Source organism: Gouania willdenowi, chromosome 1 (assembly GCF_900634775.1).
Source record: "Gouania willdenowi chromosome 1, fGouWil2.1, whole genome shotgun sequence".
Lineage (NCBI taxonomy): Eukaryota > Metazoa > Chordata > Actinopteri > Blenniiformes > Gobiesocidae > Gouania > Gouania willdenowi.
In genome coordinates this window covers 14,211,782-14,232,336 of record NC_041044.1, presented here as the reverse complement: position 1 = coordinate 14,232,336, position 20,555 = coordinate 14,211,782, and the positions used below count along the sequence as shown (strand labels likewise).

The window sequence follows — 20,555 nt, the reverse complement described above, 5'->3', positions numbered from 1 at the left end:
GGTAAAACATCCATTATTATCTTTAAGCATATTGTAATCCAAAGTGTTCTGAGTGGACAGTGATTCTATGCTCTTTGTCCTGGCACTGTAAATGAAATGTATAAATCCATGAGCTTGACGCTGGATGTCAGCCAATCAGAGATCTTTCTACAAACATGTGTGCTCCATGAGCTGTTTTAAGCATTACTATTGGCTGCTCGGGTGAAGTCAGGTAACATCGGCAGTAGAAGTGTAATGACGGATGTCCCAGCAAAAGTCTCCATTGCGGCGCTAGACACAACAATTACACAGCAAAGCAAGAAGAAAAGGGTAGACCAAGGTGGAGAAGCAACGAAATAAAGGCACAATAATATTTGGGAGGAATGGACCGCTTTGTGTCCTCGCGGATCCCCGTGACAGTGGAAGGTCTGCCCCCACACACTGGTGTCAGAGGGAGAGTAAGAACAAATGGGATAAATTGTGTGTAAACCTAAGAAAAGCTTATTTAAGGTTAATTCATTTTACAGTCAGCAGCCGCTGCTCAGGACAGTAACTACAGAGTGATACAGGCATTCATGTCAGAATCTCTAAAACACCAGAAAAATATCCAATAACACAAAATAAAGTCCACATATTTGTCACAACTCTCGTTCACAAAAGACACCGATAAGGGAGGCTAAGTTTCGTTTTCGTTTCAAAATGAAGCAAAGAGAGGATTCTACATACTTCAGCTTTAATAAATTAGTGCTTCTCTCGTCTCCTTTTTCGACATGTACAAAACAAAAAAAGAGAAATAACAAAACTTCTGTGAATGCAACCGTGTCGGAAATAAACTGAATAAATCAATAAATAAAATAAAATAAAAAATAAAAAGACACCGGTAAGGGAGGCTAAGTTTTGGTTTCGTTTCAAAATGAAGCAAAGAGAGGATTCTACATACTTCAGCTTTAATAAATTATTAGAGACTGTATCTGTGTGGTATTAACTAACAGGTGCCAAGCATCCATCGATGAATGGATGAGCCGAGTATAAAAAAAAAGCAAAGCAGAAAATGAGCAAGGATGTATACTAATAAAATATTTTTTAAAAATACTAAAAAAATAGCCATTTGTGAACAAATTGAATCAGCATGGCTTGCAGTTTTCACTTTTTTCCTGAGTAGGTTGATCTTCGATGAAATAGAACTTTTTTGCATTTCTGTGCTCAGGCTTATTTTCTCATCATCCATCCATGACTTTATTGCAGATCAGAAAGTGTTCCCACTGACTACAAACTAAAAGATAAAGGGGGCTCAGTGGACAGTGATGAAAGCAGCACAGCCTGGATCTGCAAACATGACAGGCAGCACAGCTGACTGCACCCACCAAGCCTGGCTGCGGCACTCTTTCACTCACAAAACCCTAGAAATGTGCCTATTGGTTGAAGTGTTCACTATGTAAGTCACTGTTTCTGTAACTGAGCTATAAATAGCACAAATGCAAAGGCGTGTTTCAGTGCTTGTGTGGTGGCTCACCGCTGCAGGTTTTATAGTAAAGCCAGAGCAGCTTTGGAGGAGGAGGAGGGCAGTCGGTCCGAGGATGTGGGGGCAAAGACGGGCAAGGTCGTCTGGGCGACTGAGTGAAGCCGCACAGGTGGCCCCCAAATGTTTGTTGTCAGCAGACGCCCTCTGTCGGCCGGCAGAGGTACTGCACATGAGGAGCCCTCAACCCAACCGTAAGTTGTTCTTCCATAGTTGTCCTCGATATTTGCTCCTATCTCTCACATGTTTTTGTCTTATGAATAAAAGTGTCAAGTATAGATAGTCAGAGAGACAACAAACAACTGTAACAAATAGAGCTGAGACTTGTCTCAGGGTTTCTATGAGCTAAGGTTCACAAAAATAACACTTCAACAAGTAGTCCCATGTGGTTTTCTAATGAATATTCACCATCAACGTGTTCCTGTATTTAGTATCTGTACTTGACTTTGCTTCATTTAACATGTTTGGAAGTCTTTAATATTATATATTTTTTTAATTATTGTCTAAAACAGGTGTCTAGACCTATTTTCAAGAGGACTCTATAATTAAATGAATAAAATTAGCAGGATTTTCTATTTGGCTAAAAAAAAAAAGAAATCTCTGATTTGAGTTTTGATTTGATTTTTGATTTTTTTTTTATGCACTTAAACATGACGGCAGACATCAGATATATTTTCAAAAGTGCAACTTTATTGCTGATTTTCCTCAAGAATTAAAATGCATAGAACTATCCCAAAATAAAAAGGAAATGATTAGTAATTGTCATTGAACTATTTCAAGCTTTAATCCAGGTATAACATTACCGTTAAAAACAAATAAAAAACTCTTCCCTTAGCATCTCAGCATAGTGTGAATAAAAAATGAAACATGCCTGTGGCACACATATAGCCTACTCAAAGGTAAACACATGTAAACAAAGAGGAGGCTGGCTCACATTGAGCTACGGTAACCCACAAGGACGGGACGTGAAAAAGTCCAAAAAAACTGTGGTAAGGAAAACATTTATGTATTTCTTTTTTTTTTTTTTAACTCGAATTTGCAAAATAAAAATCGTTTTCATCTACAAATTCGATTAAATTTATTTTTTGCCATGCCCTACCCTAATTCTTGTGTCAATGTTATTACTTTTTGTCAAACTACAATCAAAGCCTGATTGTAATATTCTATTTGCATTTTCTCCCATGGTTCCATATGCTTTACCCAGCTATTCCAGCTTCCTCCCACATAAACACAAAATTGTCGGCTTCTTCAGATTAATTAACGTGTCTAAATTGCACATAGGAGTGAATGAGTTTCTCTACGTCATGTGTCAAACTCATAGCCACTCATAGGCCAGATCGGTCCCTTCCTTCAAAGCATCAGCACGATTTTGCATTGAGAAGAAATCACAGGAAAAAAAATTTGTCATAAAAAAATATTTGTGACTCAATGTTTTGGAGACTGCACTGCTAAGAGTAATTTATCAAAATGAAAGACTAGTGCACAATGCAGTTGAAAAGGCTTTTATTTCTTTTAGAAAAATGCCTGTGTTCTTTTAGTTGACCTTCTTAAAATGAAATTAGTCTGAATGTGTCCCCTGTACTACAAGTATATTGTCTCTGTAATAGACTGTATTGTGGTTTACCTATTGGCTGTTTAAATCTGTTTCAGACCAGCCTCTAAGGCAGGAAAATCAGGCTTAGTGTTTGGTTTTCACTGAACTTTTTTAACAATATAGGTTTTGGGCAAGAAGTTTGGGAACAGCACTCAGGGTTCTCACCAGGAATTTTTCACAGCGTAGGGGGATTGTGTGGTGTGGGGGCGAGAACATTTCTCACTCTCAGAGGGCCAAATTTAGTGAAGTAAAGCTAAAGAAGTTTTTTTTTTTTTTGTTACTGCCTTACATTTAAGCCAAAAGTTATTTGTTGAATTGGGGAAGGGTCATAATGAATGTACTGTAGTTAGAGAGTTACTCATGCTTGGTATAGATCCTCCACTAATATTTACTCAGAGACACTGTATAGCTAACAAATAACATTTTATTCAAAAGACTGATTTGAAGACGTGCTTTTCAAATTTAAATGAGCTAAAAACGACAGAACGCTGCTGAAAACGCACCGTAGGGGGTGACATCACTGTAGGTGGTCAAAATTACAACGTCGAGGGCCCCTACGCTCAACAGCGCTGGCGAGAACCCTGGTACCACAATTTAATCTAGGGAAATGTTTGGACTAAAACAATGATATTGAACAGTAACCCTAGTAATGTTGCTGTGTACAATTAAATCAACAATCTAAGTTTAACATTTCAACCTTTTTGTATATGTAGTTGTAGGCTACTTAGTTTTTAATAAAACTCATGTGTTTGCTTGCATCTCTGATGAGCTGAAACTGTAATAGAGCTTGTATTTTTTCAAGACATAAAGGTGTCCTTACTGGTGCCATGTTTTACTTTAAAGTAGGAGTGTCTAACTCATTTTAGCTCATGGGCCAATTACTGACCAGTTTGGTTACAAGTCAGACCACATATATATGGGGGGAAAACGATCAATTTCAGCATTATTGTGCCCCAGTTAGCACTTCCACATATAAAACATATGCAAAGTATGTAATGCACTGACAATATTCAATCAATAAATGACAGACATTAGTCCCTGCTGGATCTTTACATAGAATTCTGTGATTTTATGAGCGATTTTAATTTAACTTCGGTATTTTGTGGAACAATTTGTGGAAAATGACAGGATTTTGGAAAAATTAAGAGTTCTTTCAACAATTTTAGATTAAAAGTCAGTGCCCTGATGTCACATAAACATGGACAAACTGTGAGCCCTTCAAATACTGTAGATTTTTGATTGAATTTGTGTATTGTGTATTGTGGGCTGAGATATCTACAACTTAATTGGTTGATAATTTACACAATGTTTTCTTAGTCATTTTTACTTTCACCTGCGGGCCGAATATGATGTTTTTAAGGGCCAGATTTGAACCCTGGGCCTTGTGTTGGGCATGGATGCGCATTTAAATATTTAATTCCCTTGATATTTTTGTGGACATGCTTGGTTTTTGGATTAGATATTTGGTCATTTCTAGACACTACATTGTTGGGAGTCAATTCAAATTTTCCATTCAAAAAATGTGTGATAATATGTCAGAGTTACTTTCTAAAACATATCCCATGGTGTCAGATGTCAGATGATGTCCTTTACTAGTAGAAATATGCTGACATCATTAGTCTGTGTCAACGTGTATACAATCTAACTGGTGAATGACTAAAGGTCACTGGTAACATCAACTATAGAAAAATGGAAATGAAGATTTCACTGCCTTTGTCAGCTTATTGGGCATTGGTCACAGACATATGGTATAGCAGTGGATCATCAGTCAACATACTCACCAGTTAAATGGAAACATTGTTTTTATGAAAAAACAAGCCAAAAAGCTCTGCCATGTGGAACAATGTTACACATTTAGATATTTTATATATGCAAATATATTTGCATATAACATTTATTCACAAGGCAACTCACCACTCTCTTCTACCTCTTTATAAAACCACTACCCTGCTTTTTGCAGAGTTGCAGACTAACTTTCAGAGGATTTAAAGGGGACATATCATGGTTTTAAATCCTTCCTTTTTAGATATAAATCATACAGTTGTGGTCTATATAAAGTGGAACTGCACTGCTTGGGTCTGAATTCCTCATTATTATAGCTCCACAGGCCCCTTTTCTACCCCTTTTCTAAATGTGCTTCTAAGAGCAACTCGTTTTGGTGCTGTCTCTTTAAATGCAAATGAGACACTTCATACTCCACCCCCTCTCCAGGTTCAACTCCACCCTGCTCGGCCATTTTTGTAGTTTGATAGAAGAGATACGGCTTTGTAGCGGCGCAGAAAAAGTTTATTCACACGTTATTTACACAATGTCAGCAACAGAAAACTTGTCCATCCAGCCTTACATGTTTGAGCCAGAGTCTGACCCGGCAGAGCGAGATGAAAATGAAGATGATGAACCTGCAGAACCCTAACAAGTGAGCTAACACAAGCACCGAGCTAACGCTAGCGCCAAGCTAACGTCACAAGATGCATTTTAATACAGTCTTTTCAAAGACAAAAACGGCAAAATGAAATGACTAATGAAAACTTTAGACTTAAATTAAATCACGTAGGCCATATCATCAAGGATCTAAAACGAGCACACAGCGCTAACATATGAAGACGGTGCAACTGCTAATGCTAACAAAACAATGACAGGGACGTCTTATCATCACACTTTTTAGCGTTATTTACAGCTTACCGAAGTGCTCTGTTCGTCGTCTCCAAAGATAGAAGGAATTGAACCCTCAATCAGACAAAGTCTTTCAGCAAATCCTTCTTTATACTGGCGGAGGTTGCAGAAGCAGTCATCCCTGAAGTGCTGCGCGCACACAAAAATGACCTTACCCACAGATGTGGGTACATTTCTGTAAAAAATAAAACTCAACCAGGCACTTTGAAAAGGTTCTGATGCTGGGAGACGTTGTAATGAAGCGTGTGGGTTACTACATCCAACAACCCAACATTTTGACTTATCCTCTCGTAACTTCTGCATCCTGGAGCTTGGACTACAAAATAAAAGCGAGGAATAAAAATGGCGGATTGCTCGAAGTGTTGGACCTGGAATCGATGTCCTAATTTGGTAGTTCCGCTGCAAATACTGTGACGTCATTGTTCAAAAAACGTAATAGAGAATCGAAAAATCGAAACAGATTGAAAAATATGACCAAAACAGAATATAAAGATATCAACGGAGCACCTGAAGAGACTAATTAGAACTTTTCTGTGCTTCTAAACAATCTAAATATACATCAAAATGCATTTAAGGGCTAAAAAAGTGGATTGAGCATGATATGTCCCCTTTAAATGACTATGAACACATTGAACGGGCCTTTCACAGACATTTGTTTGTGGCACGTTTTTTTTTTTTACCGATTTATTTACTTTGTATTGGAAGTAATGGATGGATTTGTTGATAAACATGAAAAAGACTGTAAACAACCTCTCATCTTCTAAAGCTATGAATATATATTGTAGTAAAAATATAAAAGTGGAATTTCTTCACAAGTTTTTAATACATTGTGGTCATTTTGACGGTATTTGCTGCCTTGTTAGTGTTTATAAGATAAAAGTAATTTTGGTAAGTAAGCAAAATTTACATTTGTGGTTTTATTGATTGATATATCTTATGAGCTTGGTTGAAACACAACCCTAAGCTCTGGTACTGCTCTCAATAAAACCTTGGAAGATCAATAAATAATATATTTAATGTGGAAAATTTGGAAAAACTAATCATTTTAATATTTAACTGGGAGTAATACCAGAAAGGGAAATATTCACATTTCTAATCAGTTTGATCAAATACACTCTATCCAGGGTGCACAACATACTGTACATATTAATTCTGTAACCTCAGCCTTTTTAAAAACCACATTTAATGCCACTGTTAGACACCAATGTGAAAGTACAGCTACTTAAAAGTTTCAAAAGATCAAATGGTATTTTCGTATTTTTCAGGCCAACCAACAATAAACTAAAGCAAAACTCAGTGACATGAGCATTATTTTTTATTCACAAACTTAAAAAAGGGAGTGATTTTAGATTTTTGTATCAATCATTTGAATCCTTCTTACATCTCATTACCTTATCAGTTAGTAACAATGGAAAACCAGTACTGCCATCTACTGTTGACGTGTAAAGAGACACTGCTCTGCTTTTTATAGAAAGTCGTCTTTAAAAAAAAAATAACACATTTTTCTTCTTAATTTTTATGATGTATATAACCCACTTGTGATCCCATCCCAATAATTTAGAACTTGTGTTTAACTTAAAGTTCAGCAGTTCAATAGTTTTGACAAGAATCCACTGTAGACACTGTTCCTGGAGTAATATTTATTAATATGAATAAATTAAAATGCAAACAATGATAACATCATACAGGCATTGGCCATAGTTATTTAGTGGTGTGCGTTGCCGTGTCTAACCATGTGGCCCACCCACAAAGCTCCTCACCTCTCATAGGTATGTGTGGAACTCAAGCCCCCGGCAGGCCGCCGAAGAATAGCGTTCGTTAAATATTAATCTGCCGTTCACGGTCGCACACTTTTCTTTCCAATGCAGAGCAGAGGGTGTTAGTGAGGTTAAAGCGATATTAGAGAAAAACTCTTTTTTTATCTTGCCATTTTTTTTATCTTCTCTTCCATTTTTTTTTTTTTTTGCTGAGATGATGTTGGAGAAGCGTGACGATGGAGTTCCAGTGACGTGAGAGGTCCACACCGAGTGGCTCTGCTAAGAGAAGGGAAGGGAAGGGCTTTTGCATGTGGCGTGGATCTCCACCCCACATCCCTCACTGTGAGTCACACATGCAGATTACAAATTACCACGGTTTAGCTTCAGTTTACACTCACTCCTCTGGCAGCAAGATGATAGAGAGCTTCTCGTGTTTTAATGGCATCCTCTTTCCATTCATAATGACTGTTTATTATATGGGAATCATTGCCGTCCAGGTGCAACGTGCACTGGGTGCTCTCTTGCTGCAGGCCCTTTCACACACTTGATCCAAACTAGACTGCTGCAGGTGTATTGCTGCTCCACTAGATAGCAGCAGATTGCTGTGTGTGTGTGCGTGTGTGTGTGTGTGTGTGTGTGCGTGCGTGTGTGTGTGCGTGCGTGTGCGTGTGTGTTTCTAAAGTGACAAATATGCTGTGCTGCTTCCCCTTAAGACCCTGAATGCTTTTGATTAGCCTAATCAAGTCCACCTCTGTCATTAAGCTGCTTTTTTTATGGCCTCCTGGGCATGTCTCCCAGCTTCTCTGTGTTTTCCACTCTCTACAAATTCTATCAAAAGATGGAGGACCACCTGCCAGCGGCAACTGCTTTGGGAAGAGAGAGACTGGCTGTAACTCTGAGCCTTTCACATTTGATAGTCTTTTCATTCTCTTTCAAAGGGAGATGTATGGTGGGAGACAAGGCATGGAAAATCCAAGGGGAAAAAAACCCTTTCATACCTCTTTACATCATTTTACTACAGAGAAGCATTTTTTTGTGGCACACATGAACACAACATGTCCTCTTTGCTTTGTGTTAATGATCAGACACTCTGAAATCCGAAGAGCAAAAGATCAAGATCTGGCAACTTAACACCAATAACCTGTAACAGTGCCGATCTGGCAATCCGAGCCCTTCCCTGTGGAACCGGAATAATTTGGTTGATGGCACCAATAATCACAGCCCTGATACTGATCCTACTCTGGGTCTCTCTCTCTCTCTCTCTCTCTCTCTCTCTCTCTCGCTCTCTCTCTCGTCCTCTTCCTCTTCCTTTTTCCATCTGTGTGTATGTTTAAGAATCTCTTCTTTGTAATACAAATAACAACACTATACTGTATCTTTAACTGTTTCTAACAGGTCTTATTCATCATTGTCTCTTGTGTCTGTCCTGCTGATACTGATATGTAGAGTGATTATTTGGGGTTCTTATTAGGGTACAATCCTAAAGACTTGTCATACACAAGGATGTAGACCCTTTCTGTGTCGAGGCAATGTTGATAGCAAGTGGAACCTAATGTCAAAGTGATGCAGAAGTAGACAATTGTATCCTTGCATCCTCCTTCTAATCAAGCTTATCTTCAACATCTCCTTTCTTTCTCTCTCTGCATCCCTCTCTCTCTCTCTCTCTCTCTCTCTCACAACCTTTTGTATTATTTATGCCCCGCCCCCTCAGCCACCCAGAGATCTCTAGTTTCACCTGTAGAGCCAGCTGACAAATTAAGACTCCTTCTTCATGCTGACACAAGGAACTCTTCAAACACACACATGCACACTCACCTAACACAGACTCACCCACATATTAGTGTATGGACATGCAAACACATACTCAATTCGAACCTGCTCATGTATGCACCTTTCTTCATTCTCTTATGCAAATTTAGTTTAACACACAAAAGCACATGGGCTATCACACACTCTGAGGAGGCCAGTGTGAGTAGAATGCTGTGTTGAGTGAGGGAATGTGTTGTAGTTGCGCTACGGAGTAGGTCAGAGGAAGAAGTGCAGTGTGGCCTAAAGAAGTGGACCTGTTTTGCCCTCCTTTCCTACGAGTATTTTGGTTTTTATGAAGAAGAGCTATAACCTGCGCACTGCAATTTTGAAGACTTCAGTTTCTTGCATCATCTGTCATTGACAAAGAGGTGACTAATATAAAATTGTTGATACAATTTGTGTCATTGCTCTAGGGTTTGGCTTTCACTTTAAAGTCTGCTAGACAAAATGGGACTGTGCACAGCAGCTAAAGCAACATCAGTATAATTTTGTTTATGAGTTTTTAATGTTTGTATGTATTTGTACAGAGTGAACACCGCAGGGATTGTGCTGTGTGTGGATTACTAACATAGTAAACCAACTGATGCGAGAGTTGGCAGAAAGGGTACTTGACATGTTATATTCTGCTTGCAATTTATTTGCAGATTTAGGCCTTCAGGTCAGGAAGACGAGCTGGAGTTTAATATTGACCAATTACTGAAGAGGAGGAGAATGTGTGTCTGGTCAGCATGGAGTGGATAGAGTCTTTGCATCTTTATTTTAAGTGTTTCTTCATCTAGATTATTATTGGTCCAACTGCCACGTAGCCTCCACAGGCTTCATTGTAGAGCCTTGTCAGGTAGATATATTCCTTGATTCAGGGTTAAAGTGTTGCTGTTATAGCAGTCCTTATGTAGGAATAGAACTTATTGTTGTTGTAGATGTTGACAGAGTTTCAAAATGATATAATGGCTGCATAACCATTTCAATGTGGTATGAAACAAAGGAGGTAAAAGATGAAACCCTGCCAGTTTCAGGCTTTTAGTGAAAAGCTATAACACTATCACTAAAGGATGAACACAACTGTTGCTGCTGGTAACAGTGCAATAGTTTGACAGGACCTTTCTAACTATATTTCTTATTAATTGTACATTTCTTCTAAAGAAGATATTTTTTATATTTGTGTTTTTGTTGTGTGTGTGTGTGCGTGTGCGTGTGCGTGTGCGTGCGTGTGCGTGCGTGGGTGTGTGTGTGTGTGTGTGTGTGTGTGTGTGTGTGTGTGTGTGTGTGTGTGTTTCTGTGCGAATGACTGCACACACAGGAGCCTTGATGGGGGCCAGATGGACCTGTCCTCTTACAGATACTGGCAGCACAAAGCTTAAAAGTGCAATCTAAAACAAGGAATCTGTTAAAGGTCTGACTTATTTCTCCCTTATTAAAAAAAAACCAAAACAATTTCCATATTATCCCCCACCAAATACATAAATGTATAAATCTCCGTTTCTCCCTTTTTAGATCGTGTGTGATGGTGTTCTCCTAGCCGCTGCTCAAAATGCCCGGCAAGAAAGACTCCAAGCAGGGTACAAAAAAGGGTGGAAAACCTGAACCGGAAAAAAAGAAAGAGGAAGAAAAAAAAGTGAAGGATGATAAAAAGGGTGGGAAAGATGACAAGAAAACAAGCAAGGATGATAAAAAGGGTGGAAAGGATGACAAAAAAGGAGGGAAAGATGATAAGAAAGGGGGTAAAAAGGGAAAAGAGCCCCCCAAGGGGAAAGATGATGGGAAGAAAGGTAAAGGCAAAGGTAAAAAAGTTGAGTCTGAGGAGGAAGAAGATGAACTGTTAAGTGAGGAGGAAGAGGAGGAAGACTTCAGTGAAGAAGAGGAAGAAGATTCTGAAATTGACAGGCGAGGAGGCAGAGGTGCCAAAGGAAAGACAGGGGGAAGAGGCAGACGTGGGGAAGATTCAGAAGAGGAAGATGATGAAGATGAAGAAGAGGATGAAGAGGATGACGAGGATTATGGCAAATCAAAAAAGAAATCAAAGGATGATCGCCACCATAAAGGGGGAAAGTCTGATGATGCAAAGAAGAAAAAGGGTAAAAAGAAAGAGGATGCACCATCAACTCCAATTCGAGAAATCCCAAAGAAAGGCCTGAAGAACATGTCCAAGATGTTCATGAAGTTCTCTGGATTCAAGAAGCAACGGAAGAGCAAGAAAAAACTAAAAAGCACATCACGTTTGTTCCTTGGTTTAGGGAAGCGAAAGAGTCGCCTAGCTAAGAAAAAGCGTCGCAAGTCAATGCTCAAGAACACCTCTCGATTTATGATGAAGTTTCAGGCCAGTAAGAAAAAGAAAAAGGAGAAAGAGGCAAAGGAAAAGGAGAACAATGGAAAGAAGCCATCATATATGCTGCTTCGTTTAGGAGGGAAAGAAACAAATGAGAAGAAAGGTAGGTTCTTTAAAGGTTTGTTTGGGAAAAAAAATGATGATGTGCCCTCTGACGACTTCAAGAAGGGAAGTATATTACTGGGAAAGGTTGCAGCAGCAACTAACTGGCTGACCAAACGATTTTTGTCTACCAAAATGCGGGGTGGTTGGGGGGGACGGCGAGGAAACAGGAGCAGTCAAGCCAGAGGTTATCACCATGGATACAATAACAGTGGGTATGAGCATGAAGAACAAGAATATGAATATGATCAGCGACAATCACCTTACCAGAAAGGATATGAAGTGTATGATGATGGGTATGGAGGTTATGTGGATGAGTCAGCTGCATATGGTAGCCAGGGTCAGTTTGGTTACTATGAAAATGGAATGGACTATCAAGATCTTGGTTACTATGAGGAGGAAGGACTCTATGATCCAAATGCAGAATATTACGAAGGTGGTCTTTATGATGACAGCATGGGGTATTACCATGACCCTCGTCTACTTGCTCAAGGATACCTTAACCCCCATGTAGCTGAGTACTATAGTCATCAGCAACAACAGGCAATGTATGGTGATGAAAGCCAAGACTATTACGCACAAATGAGTAGAGATCATTTGAATGGAGTAGAAGCTTTTGAATTTCTTGACCCTCAGGCTCAAGGTTATTTTGATGACACTGGTATTGGACAAGTGTACTACCATGATGGACAAGCAGGTTGGTATGACAACCCTTATGCTACAGCTTTTGGAATGCCAGGAGAGTTTCCATCAGACTATCAACTCAATTACACTGATTCTGCCCTTGCTTATCAAGGTTTTAGCTCTCCGCAAACAGGTGGTCTCCAACCAGGTCAGCAGATTTTTGGTTTTGGAAACCAAGCTGTAAATCCTGCTCAAACACTCTCAGGAGCACAACATGCTGGCCAGTTGGATGAATATGGGAACAATATTGCTGGTGTTCAAGGGGGAGATATTCAATTTAGAGTTCCAAGACCTCAAGTACGCCTTTTTGGAAAAGAGCGCTTAGATGTTCCATTGCCTCCTCCGCCTACATTACCCCCTGATCCAGAATTTGAAGACATGTCAGATATCCAATATGAAGACCAGGTTCCGCTTGTATCAGGTCTTTCTCATGACCCTATGTCATCACATACAATGATGGCAAATCGACAAATGCTGATATCACCACAAGAAGTACAAATGTCTACACCCCAGCAACAGTTGATGTCGCCTCAGCAACAGATATTTTCACAGCAGCAACCAATGATATTACAACCACAAGGTATGTCGCCTCATTTGATGCCATCTCAGCAGCAAATGTTACCACAGCAACAGACGATGACCCAGCAGATGATGTCACCACAACTGCAAATGATGTCAACACAAGACCAAATGTTGCAACAGCAAATGATGACACAGCAACAGATGATGTCACCACAAGAACAGATGTTGCTACAACAACAAATGTTGCATCAGCAACAGATGTTGCCACAACAACAGATGTTGCATCAACAACAGATGTTGCCACAACAACAGATAATGTCACCACAAATAAATTCCGCACAGGTAATTTTCACTCTATTGTGTTTGTTTTACCAATCTTCCATTAAGTTAGTAGATAATGGGAAGACATTTAGGTTTTACGTTTGTTTACTAATGTAATAGAAACAAATCAACATTTTACAAAAAAATATGGAAAAAACACACTTCTGCTAGCTCCTTAATAAACCAGAAGTGTATCCAGAAAGGAGGTTCAACAAACTCCGAGTCTATCCATAAACTCTGGGTCAACATACCCCGCAATGGGAAACTCTGGGTATCTGATTCCATTACAGATGGTATGAAGTGAGTCAATCAGCCCTGAGTATGTAAACCTTGGGTTACTTATATGCACGAGTGCCATAAAAAGCCATCATCAATGCAGCAAAGATCACACAAACTACCATGGCAACTACCCGGAAGAGAGAGATTTCTTTCATCCCGATGGGTGATAGTAGCCAGCGTTTGTAGAATATGAGCCTGTTCTAAAAGTGTGTTCACAGATCGCCACTTCAACAACTATAGTCGCTTAAATCGCCTGTGATTAGTCATGCATTTTGGTCGCTTCATCACTTCATCATGCCAGAAATGTGACGACCGGGGATCAGTATGAATAAAATGTGTCTGTGGCCAGCTGCACTGAGAGGGGTGATTACTTCTTCTACAGCCGTAGGATTACAGCACTTTTCATAGACAGCTCCACTTGTACGTTTAAATGCTGAATTTACAGAGTTTATAACAGATGAGTGCACTCAAAATGTAATTGTAATTTAAAAGGTGTATTCAAGGAGTATTGCCCTTTCATTTGGCCCCAGTAAGTTGGGGAAGTGTACACTGTACACCCTTCCCACTGCAGCCACTATAAAGACAGTGAAAAGTTATTTTTGTGGTCTGAGTAAATTAAAGAGTATTTATTAGCGGTGTTTTTTCTATCTACTAATGAAAGTGCACATTGCTTTTTGACAACGATCATTAGGTTATATAGTGGTAGTTACAACTGTTACAAATACAAAACAAAAAACAAAAAAAATAAACTTCGTGATTCAAAAGGTTGCTGACACTTTTTGACACGTGATTTAAATTTGAAATGGTTTGGTCATGGAGCTCCATCACACACAGCAATTTACTTATTTTAATACACAAAAGCAAATTTGTTTTAGAAAGTTTACAAAAAATCTGTAAAAACACGAATATAGCTTAGGCCTTCTTAAATTTGTTTGTGCTTTGTGAACAATGCAATCATAATATTCTTTATTCATATATTATGTTAGCACTCGGATGAAAATAATAAACACAATTTTGTTGTAAAGCTAATTTATTATTTACATTGATTCAGTCATATACTAAAATCCATTTAAAATAGAAAAACTGCTTCTCGTGTCAAATATTGTTATACGATTCATTTAGATTAATCAAGATTAGTTCATTACAAAGTCCCCAATTGATTAGAGTTTTTTTTAACGTTATTTAGTCCCACTTCTAAAAAAAATCTGTTCTGCTGGTTGAAACTAACAAAAAATATATCACTGCCTACTACTAGGAGGATGGCATATTAATATCTTTGTTTTGAGCCAGTACTATTTGTTTATTGGCTTTCTACTGGTCCACACACAAGCTGTAATGGTGTACTAACTTTAACTTTTATTTCAGCAGGTGTTGACCAATCCAGTGGGAATATCACAGCAACAAGCGTTTGGTCTGCCATCAATTCCTACTCCGACTGCCATGATAATCAAACAAGCAAGGATGCAACCATCTCCAACTCCATCAAGGCGCTCTGTTATAATGCCATCCCCACAAATGCAACATTATCCTGCTGTTTTGGCCTCCCCAGTACCGTCTCCTATGCTTACACGGAGACACAACCTATCCCCACAACTGTCCAGTGGTTTTATTAATCTGCAGAGACCTCCATCTCAAATGTCTACTGCGATATCCCCTTCCTTTTCTCCAACTGGGTCTCCACTTATTCAACGTAGAATGTCACCTCAAATATCCCCCTCTCCACTTGTCCATGGACCATTGCCTCCGATCTCTCCCCGTGCCTCTGTAAGACGACATAGCCCTCCACTTTCACCAAGAGCCTCACTCAGGCGACGGTCTCCAGGTTTATCACCACATGCCTCGCTAAGGAGGGAAAGCCCACCAACTCCAGCCCGCAGCCCTTTTGGAGGAAGAAAAATTCGATCACCTTCACCCCCCACAAATCATGTTTCTCCTCCTCACTCGCCACAATTTAGTAGAAGACCATCTCCCTCTCCCTCCTTATCTCGTCGTAGTTTATCTCCTTTAGGGCCCCGGCCCGCTCCTTCATCTCCTACACTTTCTCGCCGTTCAACTCGGCTGCTCAGGGACCCTACACCATTGACCAGGCCAAGAATGGATGGACATGTACCTTTAGGTACAGTCAGACCTTCTCCTATGGGCCTCCGGGGGCGACCTGTACCTCCGCCAACTCAAAATGTACGTCCATTTCGTCCCTCATCGATTAGAAGCAATAGATCATCTGTTCTCACAGTGGATTCCTCCCTTCACTCATCCCCTTTCGAAACCCCTCACATGATTTACCGTAATCCATTGAGAAGAAGAGAATCTGGTAGATTTCCACCACGTCCCATTGCTCGTGGACGTCCTCTTATGGCTCAGCGATCCATTAGAAGTATGCCACCCGCCTCTCCACAATTTTCTATCAAACACAGGCCACAATATGCATCTCCACGCCTTTCCCCTAAACATTTACGCCAATCTCCACGGCTACATTCTGAAGTTGTCCATTCACCAGTTTTTGCACCAGAAACATATTTGCCGGACTCATATGTAGATCCCTACTTTGAGCAACAACACCCTGTTATGTCCCCTTCCTCACCTCTGTTATCTGGTGCTCTACAAAACCAGGAAATCCAACGGGCTTCTTTCTCATCTCCCCTTGGACCAGCTGCAACCCACAGCTTAGATGCTAATAGGATGGTTCCAGAATTTACAAATCACTATGTCCCCTCATCCCCCACTTTATCTGTTGCAATGCAAAACCAGGCTATTCAAGATGCATCTTTTGTTTCCCCTTTTCAAAGACCTTTGTCACTATATGATCAACCTGTGGTCCCATCATCTCCCATGCTCTCTGGGGCCCTGCAGAATCAAGTTATACGTGATGCATCATATGTGTCTAACTTACAAAGACCAGTTTCACCTTATGAACAGTATGTGGGCCGTTCATCTCCCCTGCTATCAGGAGCCATACAAAACCAAGCAGTAAGAGAAGCATCATATGTGTCTAACTTACAAAGACCAGGTTCACCTTATGAACAGCCTGTGGCCCGTTCATCTCCCCTGCTATCAGGAGCTATACAAAACCAAGCAGTAAGAGAAGCATCATATGTGTCGAACTTACAAAGACCAGTTTCACCTTATGAACAGCCTGTGGCCCTTTCATCTCCTCTGCTATCAGGAGCCATACAAAACCAAGCAGTAAGAGAAGCATCTTATATGTCTCCACTTCAGAGACTTGAATCTCCATATGCTACATCTGTACCCTCCTCTCCAATGCTCTCAGGAGCCTTAAGACATGGGCAGTCACTCAGGGGCGTCTCTTCTTATCAGATTCCACATTTGCAATCCCCATATGGACCAACAGTTGTCACTCCGTATGATTATATTTCCGAGAGTGGCCCAGCACCCCTGCTTAATGATGCACTGCAGAATCGGTCTGGTTTTCAGAATTTATCAACTTTAAGTTCCCCATTGTTGCAGCACCGTAACCCCTATGCACCAGCAGGGCCTCAGCTTCACAGGGCTCTGCAGCAGAATCCAAACCTTCGGCAAGCATCTTACCAAACACCTGTACAGCTCAGAATGTCCCCAAATAGGCCTCCTTCACCATCTTCACCAATGCTTGGTAGAGCACTCCAAAACCAACAACTAATGCAGTCATCATATCGGTTACCAGATGGGACTTTAGTGCCCCCATATGCAGTTCCACGTTCCTCACCATTACTTGGCCATGCACTGCAAAACCAGCAAATTCTGGGTGCAACGTATACTTTGCCTGATGGATCAGTTATCAGGGTAGGTAGATTTGATTCCAAATGTCTGTGACCTCCAATTTATACATTAAGCTTTGCCACATACTATGAAACAACTCGAACCAATGTGGTTTGTCTTTTTTCTCCACTAATGCTTGCATAGGACCCTCGTATGCTTCAAAGTACATTGTCTCCCAACCTTTCCAGAGCTCTTCAGAACCAGAACCTTAGGAGTGCTTCATATACTCTTCCTGATGGAACTATAATAGACCCCAGACAGCAAGTAAACCATGATTTGCATTTCTTATTTAAATCTATTGGTTTGTTCCTGACTTCTGTTCACCATTTAGGAAATAAAAAAAACTGTTGTCTTCTCACATTCTAGCAACCCATGTCCCCAAACTTGGCTAGAGCTTTAAACAACCCTATTCTCCGTGAAGCCTCCTACTCACTCCCTGATGGGACTATTGTGATTGACCCCAAGAAAAAGTCTCCAAACCTTGCTGCAGCACTTCAGAACCCCTATCTGAAAGGTGCATCATACACCTTGCCCGATGGCACTATCATCATTGATCCACGGAAACCAGTCTCTCCAAACTTGTCCAATGCTCTTCAAAATAGTGCATTGCGCAATATCTCCTTTACACTACCAGAAGGAGTTCAGGATCCAAATGTACCTATTTCACCGAACCTAGCAAAGGTCAGCTGTAATTCATAACTCATTTTTTACATTTTCTCTTTCAGACTGATTTTCACTCAGTATTCTCAGTATTCTAACAGAAAAAAAATTTGCTCTTAGGCCCTAAATAATCCAGCCTTGAAAGGCGCTTCGTATACCCTCCCAGATGGGACCGTTGTTGTGGACCCAAGAAAACCTAAGAGTCCAACACTGACACTAGCTCTTCAAAATCCCTACTTAAAAGAAGCATCTTACATGCTGCCAGATGGAACCATTATCATTGATCCAAGAAAACCAGTTGGACCTGACCTTTCAAGGGTAAGAAACTGGCAAAATTAAGTGTGTCAAGTTCTTCTTAGCTGTAATATGTTGGCCTAGTATTGCATATACTTGTGAGCAAAGCTCTGAGTCTTAGAAAAATATTTTGTACTTCTGTCTTATTCCCCACAGGCCCTTTTGAACGATAACCTGCGTAATGCGTCATATCAACTCCCTGATGGTTCTTTGGTCATTCCAGGCCAGAAGCCTTCCACTCCAAACCTCACATCTGCTTTGAGGCAAAACCTGGCTCTTCGCTCTACAGGCCTTTATAACCTGTCAGGAAATTCGGTACTGTCAGGTGTACCCAAACCCAGACCTCCTAACCTTTCCTCTGCACTAAGGAATGAGGAAATGCGTGGAATTAATTTCAGGTACAAACTAAAATATATCATATGATGTGATTATGGTGATGATATTATATTTAAAAAAAAACTTAAGTATTTATAATTTTTGAAATAAAATTGTCTCAGATAAAGTAACAGCAACTTTGTCATTGTATTTCACTGAAATTTTTTTTTTTTTTTTTTTTATTGGTTTATTTGAAAGGGGACATTGCAATTTCATATAACCTATGAACAAACATGGTTAAAAAAAGCAAGAATTAGCCAGAAGGCTATTTTTCATCTGTAGTCCCCTGGCCAAGATGTAAAAAGGCTTTAAAATACAAGCATGACAATACATGTACAAGTAATAACAACAATAACAGTACCTGTTACAATATATTTTTATAGTTTTTATAATAATAATATTTTTAGTTTATAAGAAAAAAGAAAATTGTAAAACAAAATCCCCCACGCTTCTGTCATTTGTTGACACAACTATGTTTTGTATGGAATTCCTTCTCCCTCAGGCTTCCTGATACCTCTCTACTGACACGGCGGTTTAATAATCCCAGTCTGTCAGATGCCATCCAAAACCAGCAGCTTCGTTATGCCTCATATTCAGTGCCAACAGGACTGCAGGGTGAGGATCACCGCTATGCTGTTATTCCCCCGTATGGGCCACGCTCAGGACACTGGGCCAGGAATGCTAGAGGAGCAGGGGAAGGAGGAGAGGATGTCTGGGCAGCTGAGCGGGTTTTACCTCATGGAACTATTCATAACTTGTCCAAGTGGTCTATGTACAGAGAGGACGGGGTATTAGAAGGCTATTCACCAAGACCTCAAGTTGTGGACGGACAGCCCCAAGACCTAGAATGGACACCTGACAGAGAAAGGGTACCAGGTCAAAGCTGGTATGACAAGGTATTTTCCCAATAATTCTATACGTGATATTTACCTTTGCTTTAAAACAACAAGCCAAAGGATAGCATTTTTTATTTTAGGAAATTGGTTGTTGCACAATAATTCTACACATTTGAGACAATGACGATGCAGGCTCTAAACTGACCCAAAAAACAAACAAGCAAGATGATAAGAATTTATCTGCATTGTTTATTAAACATTGGTTTGATCAAAGTGCCAAGTGATAGCAGAGGGAGCACCTTTCACAGCAAAGACTGTGGCCCCTATTTTGGTGACCGAAAGCACAGTTTTGCACTGCATTTTGATCACAGCGCCTGATTTGTGAGAATAGCGCAGGGATCCTCACTAATTATTTCACAAGAGCCACATTGCCCGAGCAAAATCATGAGGAGAGCCACTTTACCAACTGCCTAAACCTGTCTTTTTTCAAAACTCTCAACAAAACCCACCTCTTTAGAACTGATTTTAATGTACTATTCATTTTAATGTATTGTTTCTCTCTGTACAGTGTCTTTCAGTTTCCAGAAAAGCTCTCAATATAAAATGTATTATTAGGGGGCTAAGCTCGCTGAGCTTCCCAGGACCAGCAATGCTGGGAAACCTATTGTTTTTGTTCTGATTTTTATTATAGTTTTTCCTATTTTAAAGTGGTGCTGCAGGCTAAACCATGTAAGGGAATGTGGTGCAATTTGGAGGGTTGGTCCAGACCCCCTCAGCTTTCCTTGCAAAAACTCACATATGTCCGCCAGCACACCGTATGTCGCACATTCGAAAAGCTCATATCCACAGATTCCCTGAATAGCACTGAATTACCTGAACCCATTTCCGCCTATAATTTTCTGGCGCAAAATTGCAAAAACTGGCAAACCTACTCTTTCAAACTCCTCCTTGGCGTTTTGTCCAATCAGCTTGAAACTTGGCACATAGAGTCTTCAGTTAGACCTGATCTAAAGTTGAGTAAAGAATTTTGTTCGGTCAAAATATGCGCAAATTATGAAAGAGTAAAATT

The 20,555-nt window shown here is 40.0% G+C and overlaps 1 protein-coding gene across 10 annotated transcripts in view; it reads left to right on the top strand.

The window, feature by feature from the left end:
* Positions 1-1,545: 1,545 nt before the first annotated feature.
* The window catches only part of myo15ab (myosin XVAb), a 97,747-nt gene continuing 78,737 nt past the window's right edge, over positions 1,546-20,555 (top strand). For 6 of the 10 annotated variants that reach the window (XR_003674115.1, XM_028447471.1, XM_028447463.1 and 3 more), the window contains exons 1-10: positions 1,546-1,692; positions 7,737-7,864; positions 10,632-10,724; positions 10,826-13,307; positions 14,931-17,345; positions 17,466-17,585; positions 17,688-18,002; positions 18,102-18,299; positions 18,432-18,673; positions 19,153-19,546. Coding sequence is in view for 9 of the 10 variants with exons in the window: in XM_028447471.1 (XP_028303272.1) it covers positions 10,863-13,307; positions 14,931-17,345; positions 17,466-17,585; positions 17,688-18,002; positions 18,102-18,299; positions 18,432-18,673; positions 19,153-19,546 (6,129 nt within the window). In the remaining variant the exon portion in view is untranslated. Of the gene's footprint in view, positions 1,693-7,736; positions 7,865-9,606; positions 9,700-10,631; positions 10,725-10,825; positions 13,308-14,930; positions 17,346-17,465; positions 17,586-17,687; positions 18,003-18,101; positions 18,300-18,431; positions 18,674-19,152; positions 19,547-20,555 lie in introns of those variants that run through there. The other 4 variants (XM_028447442.1, XM_028447424.1, XM_028447433.1 and 1 more) reach the window with 4 other exon arrangements.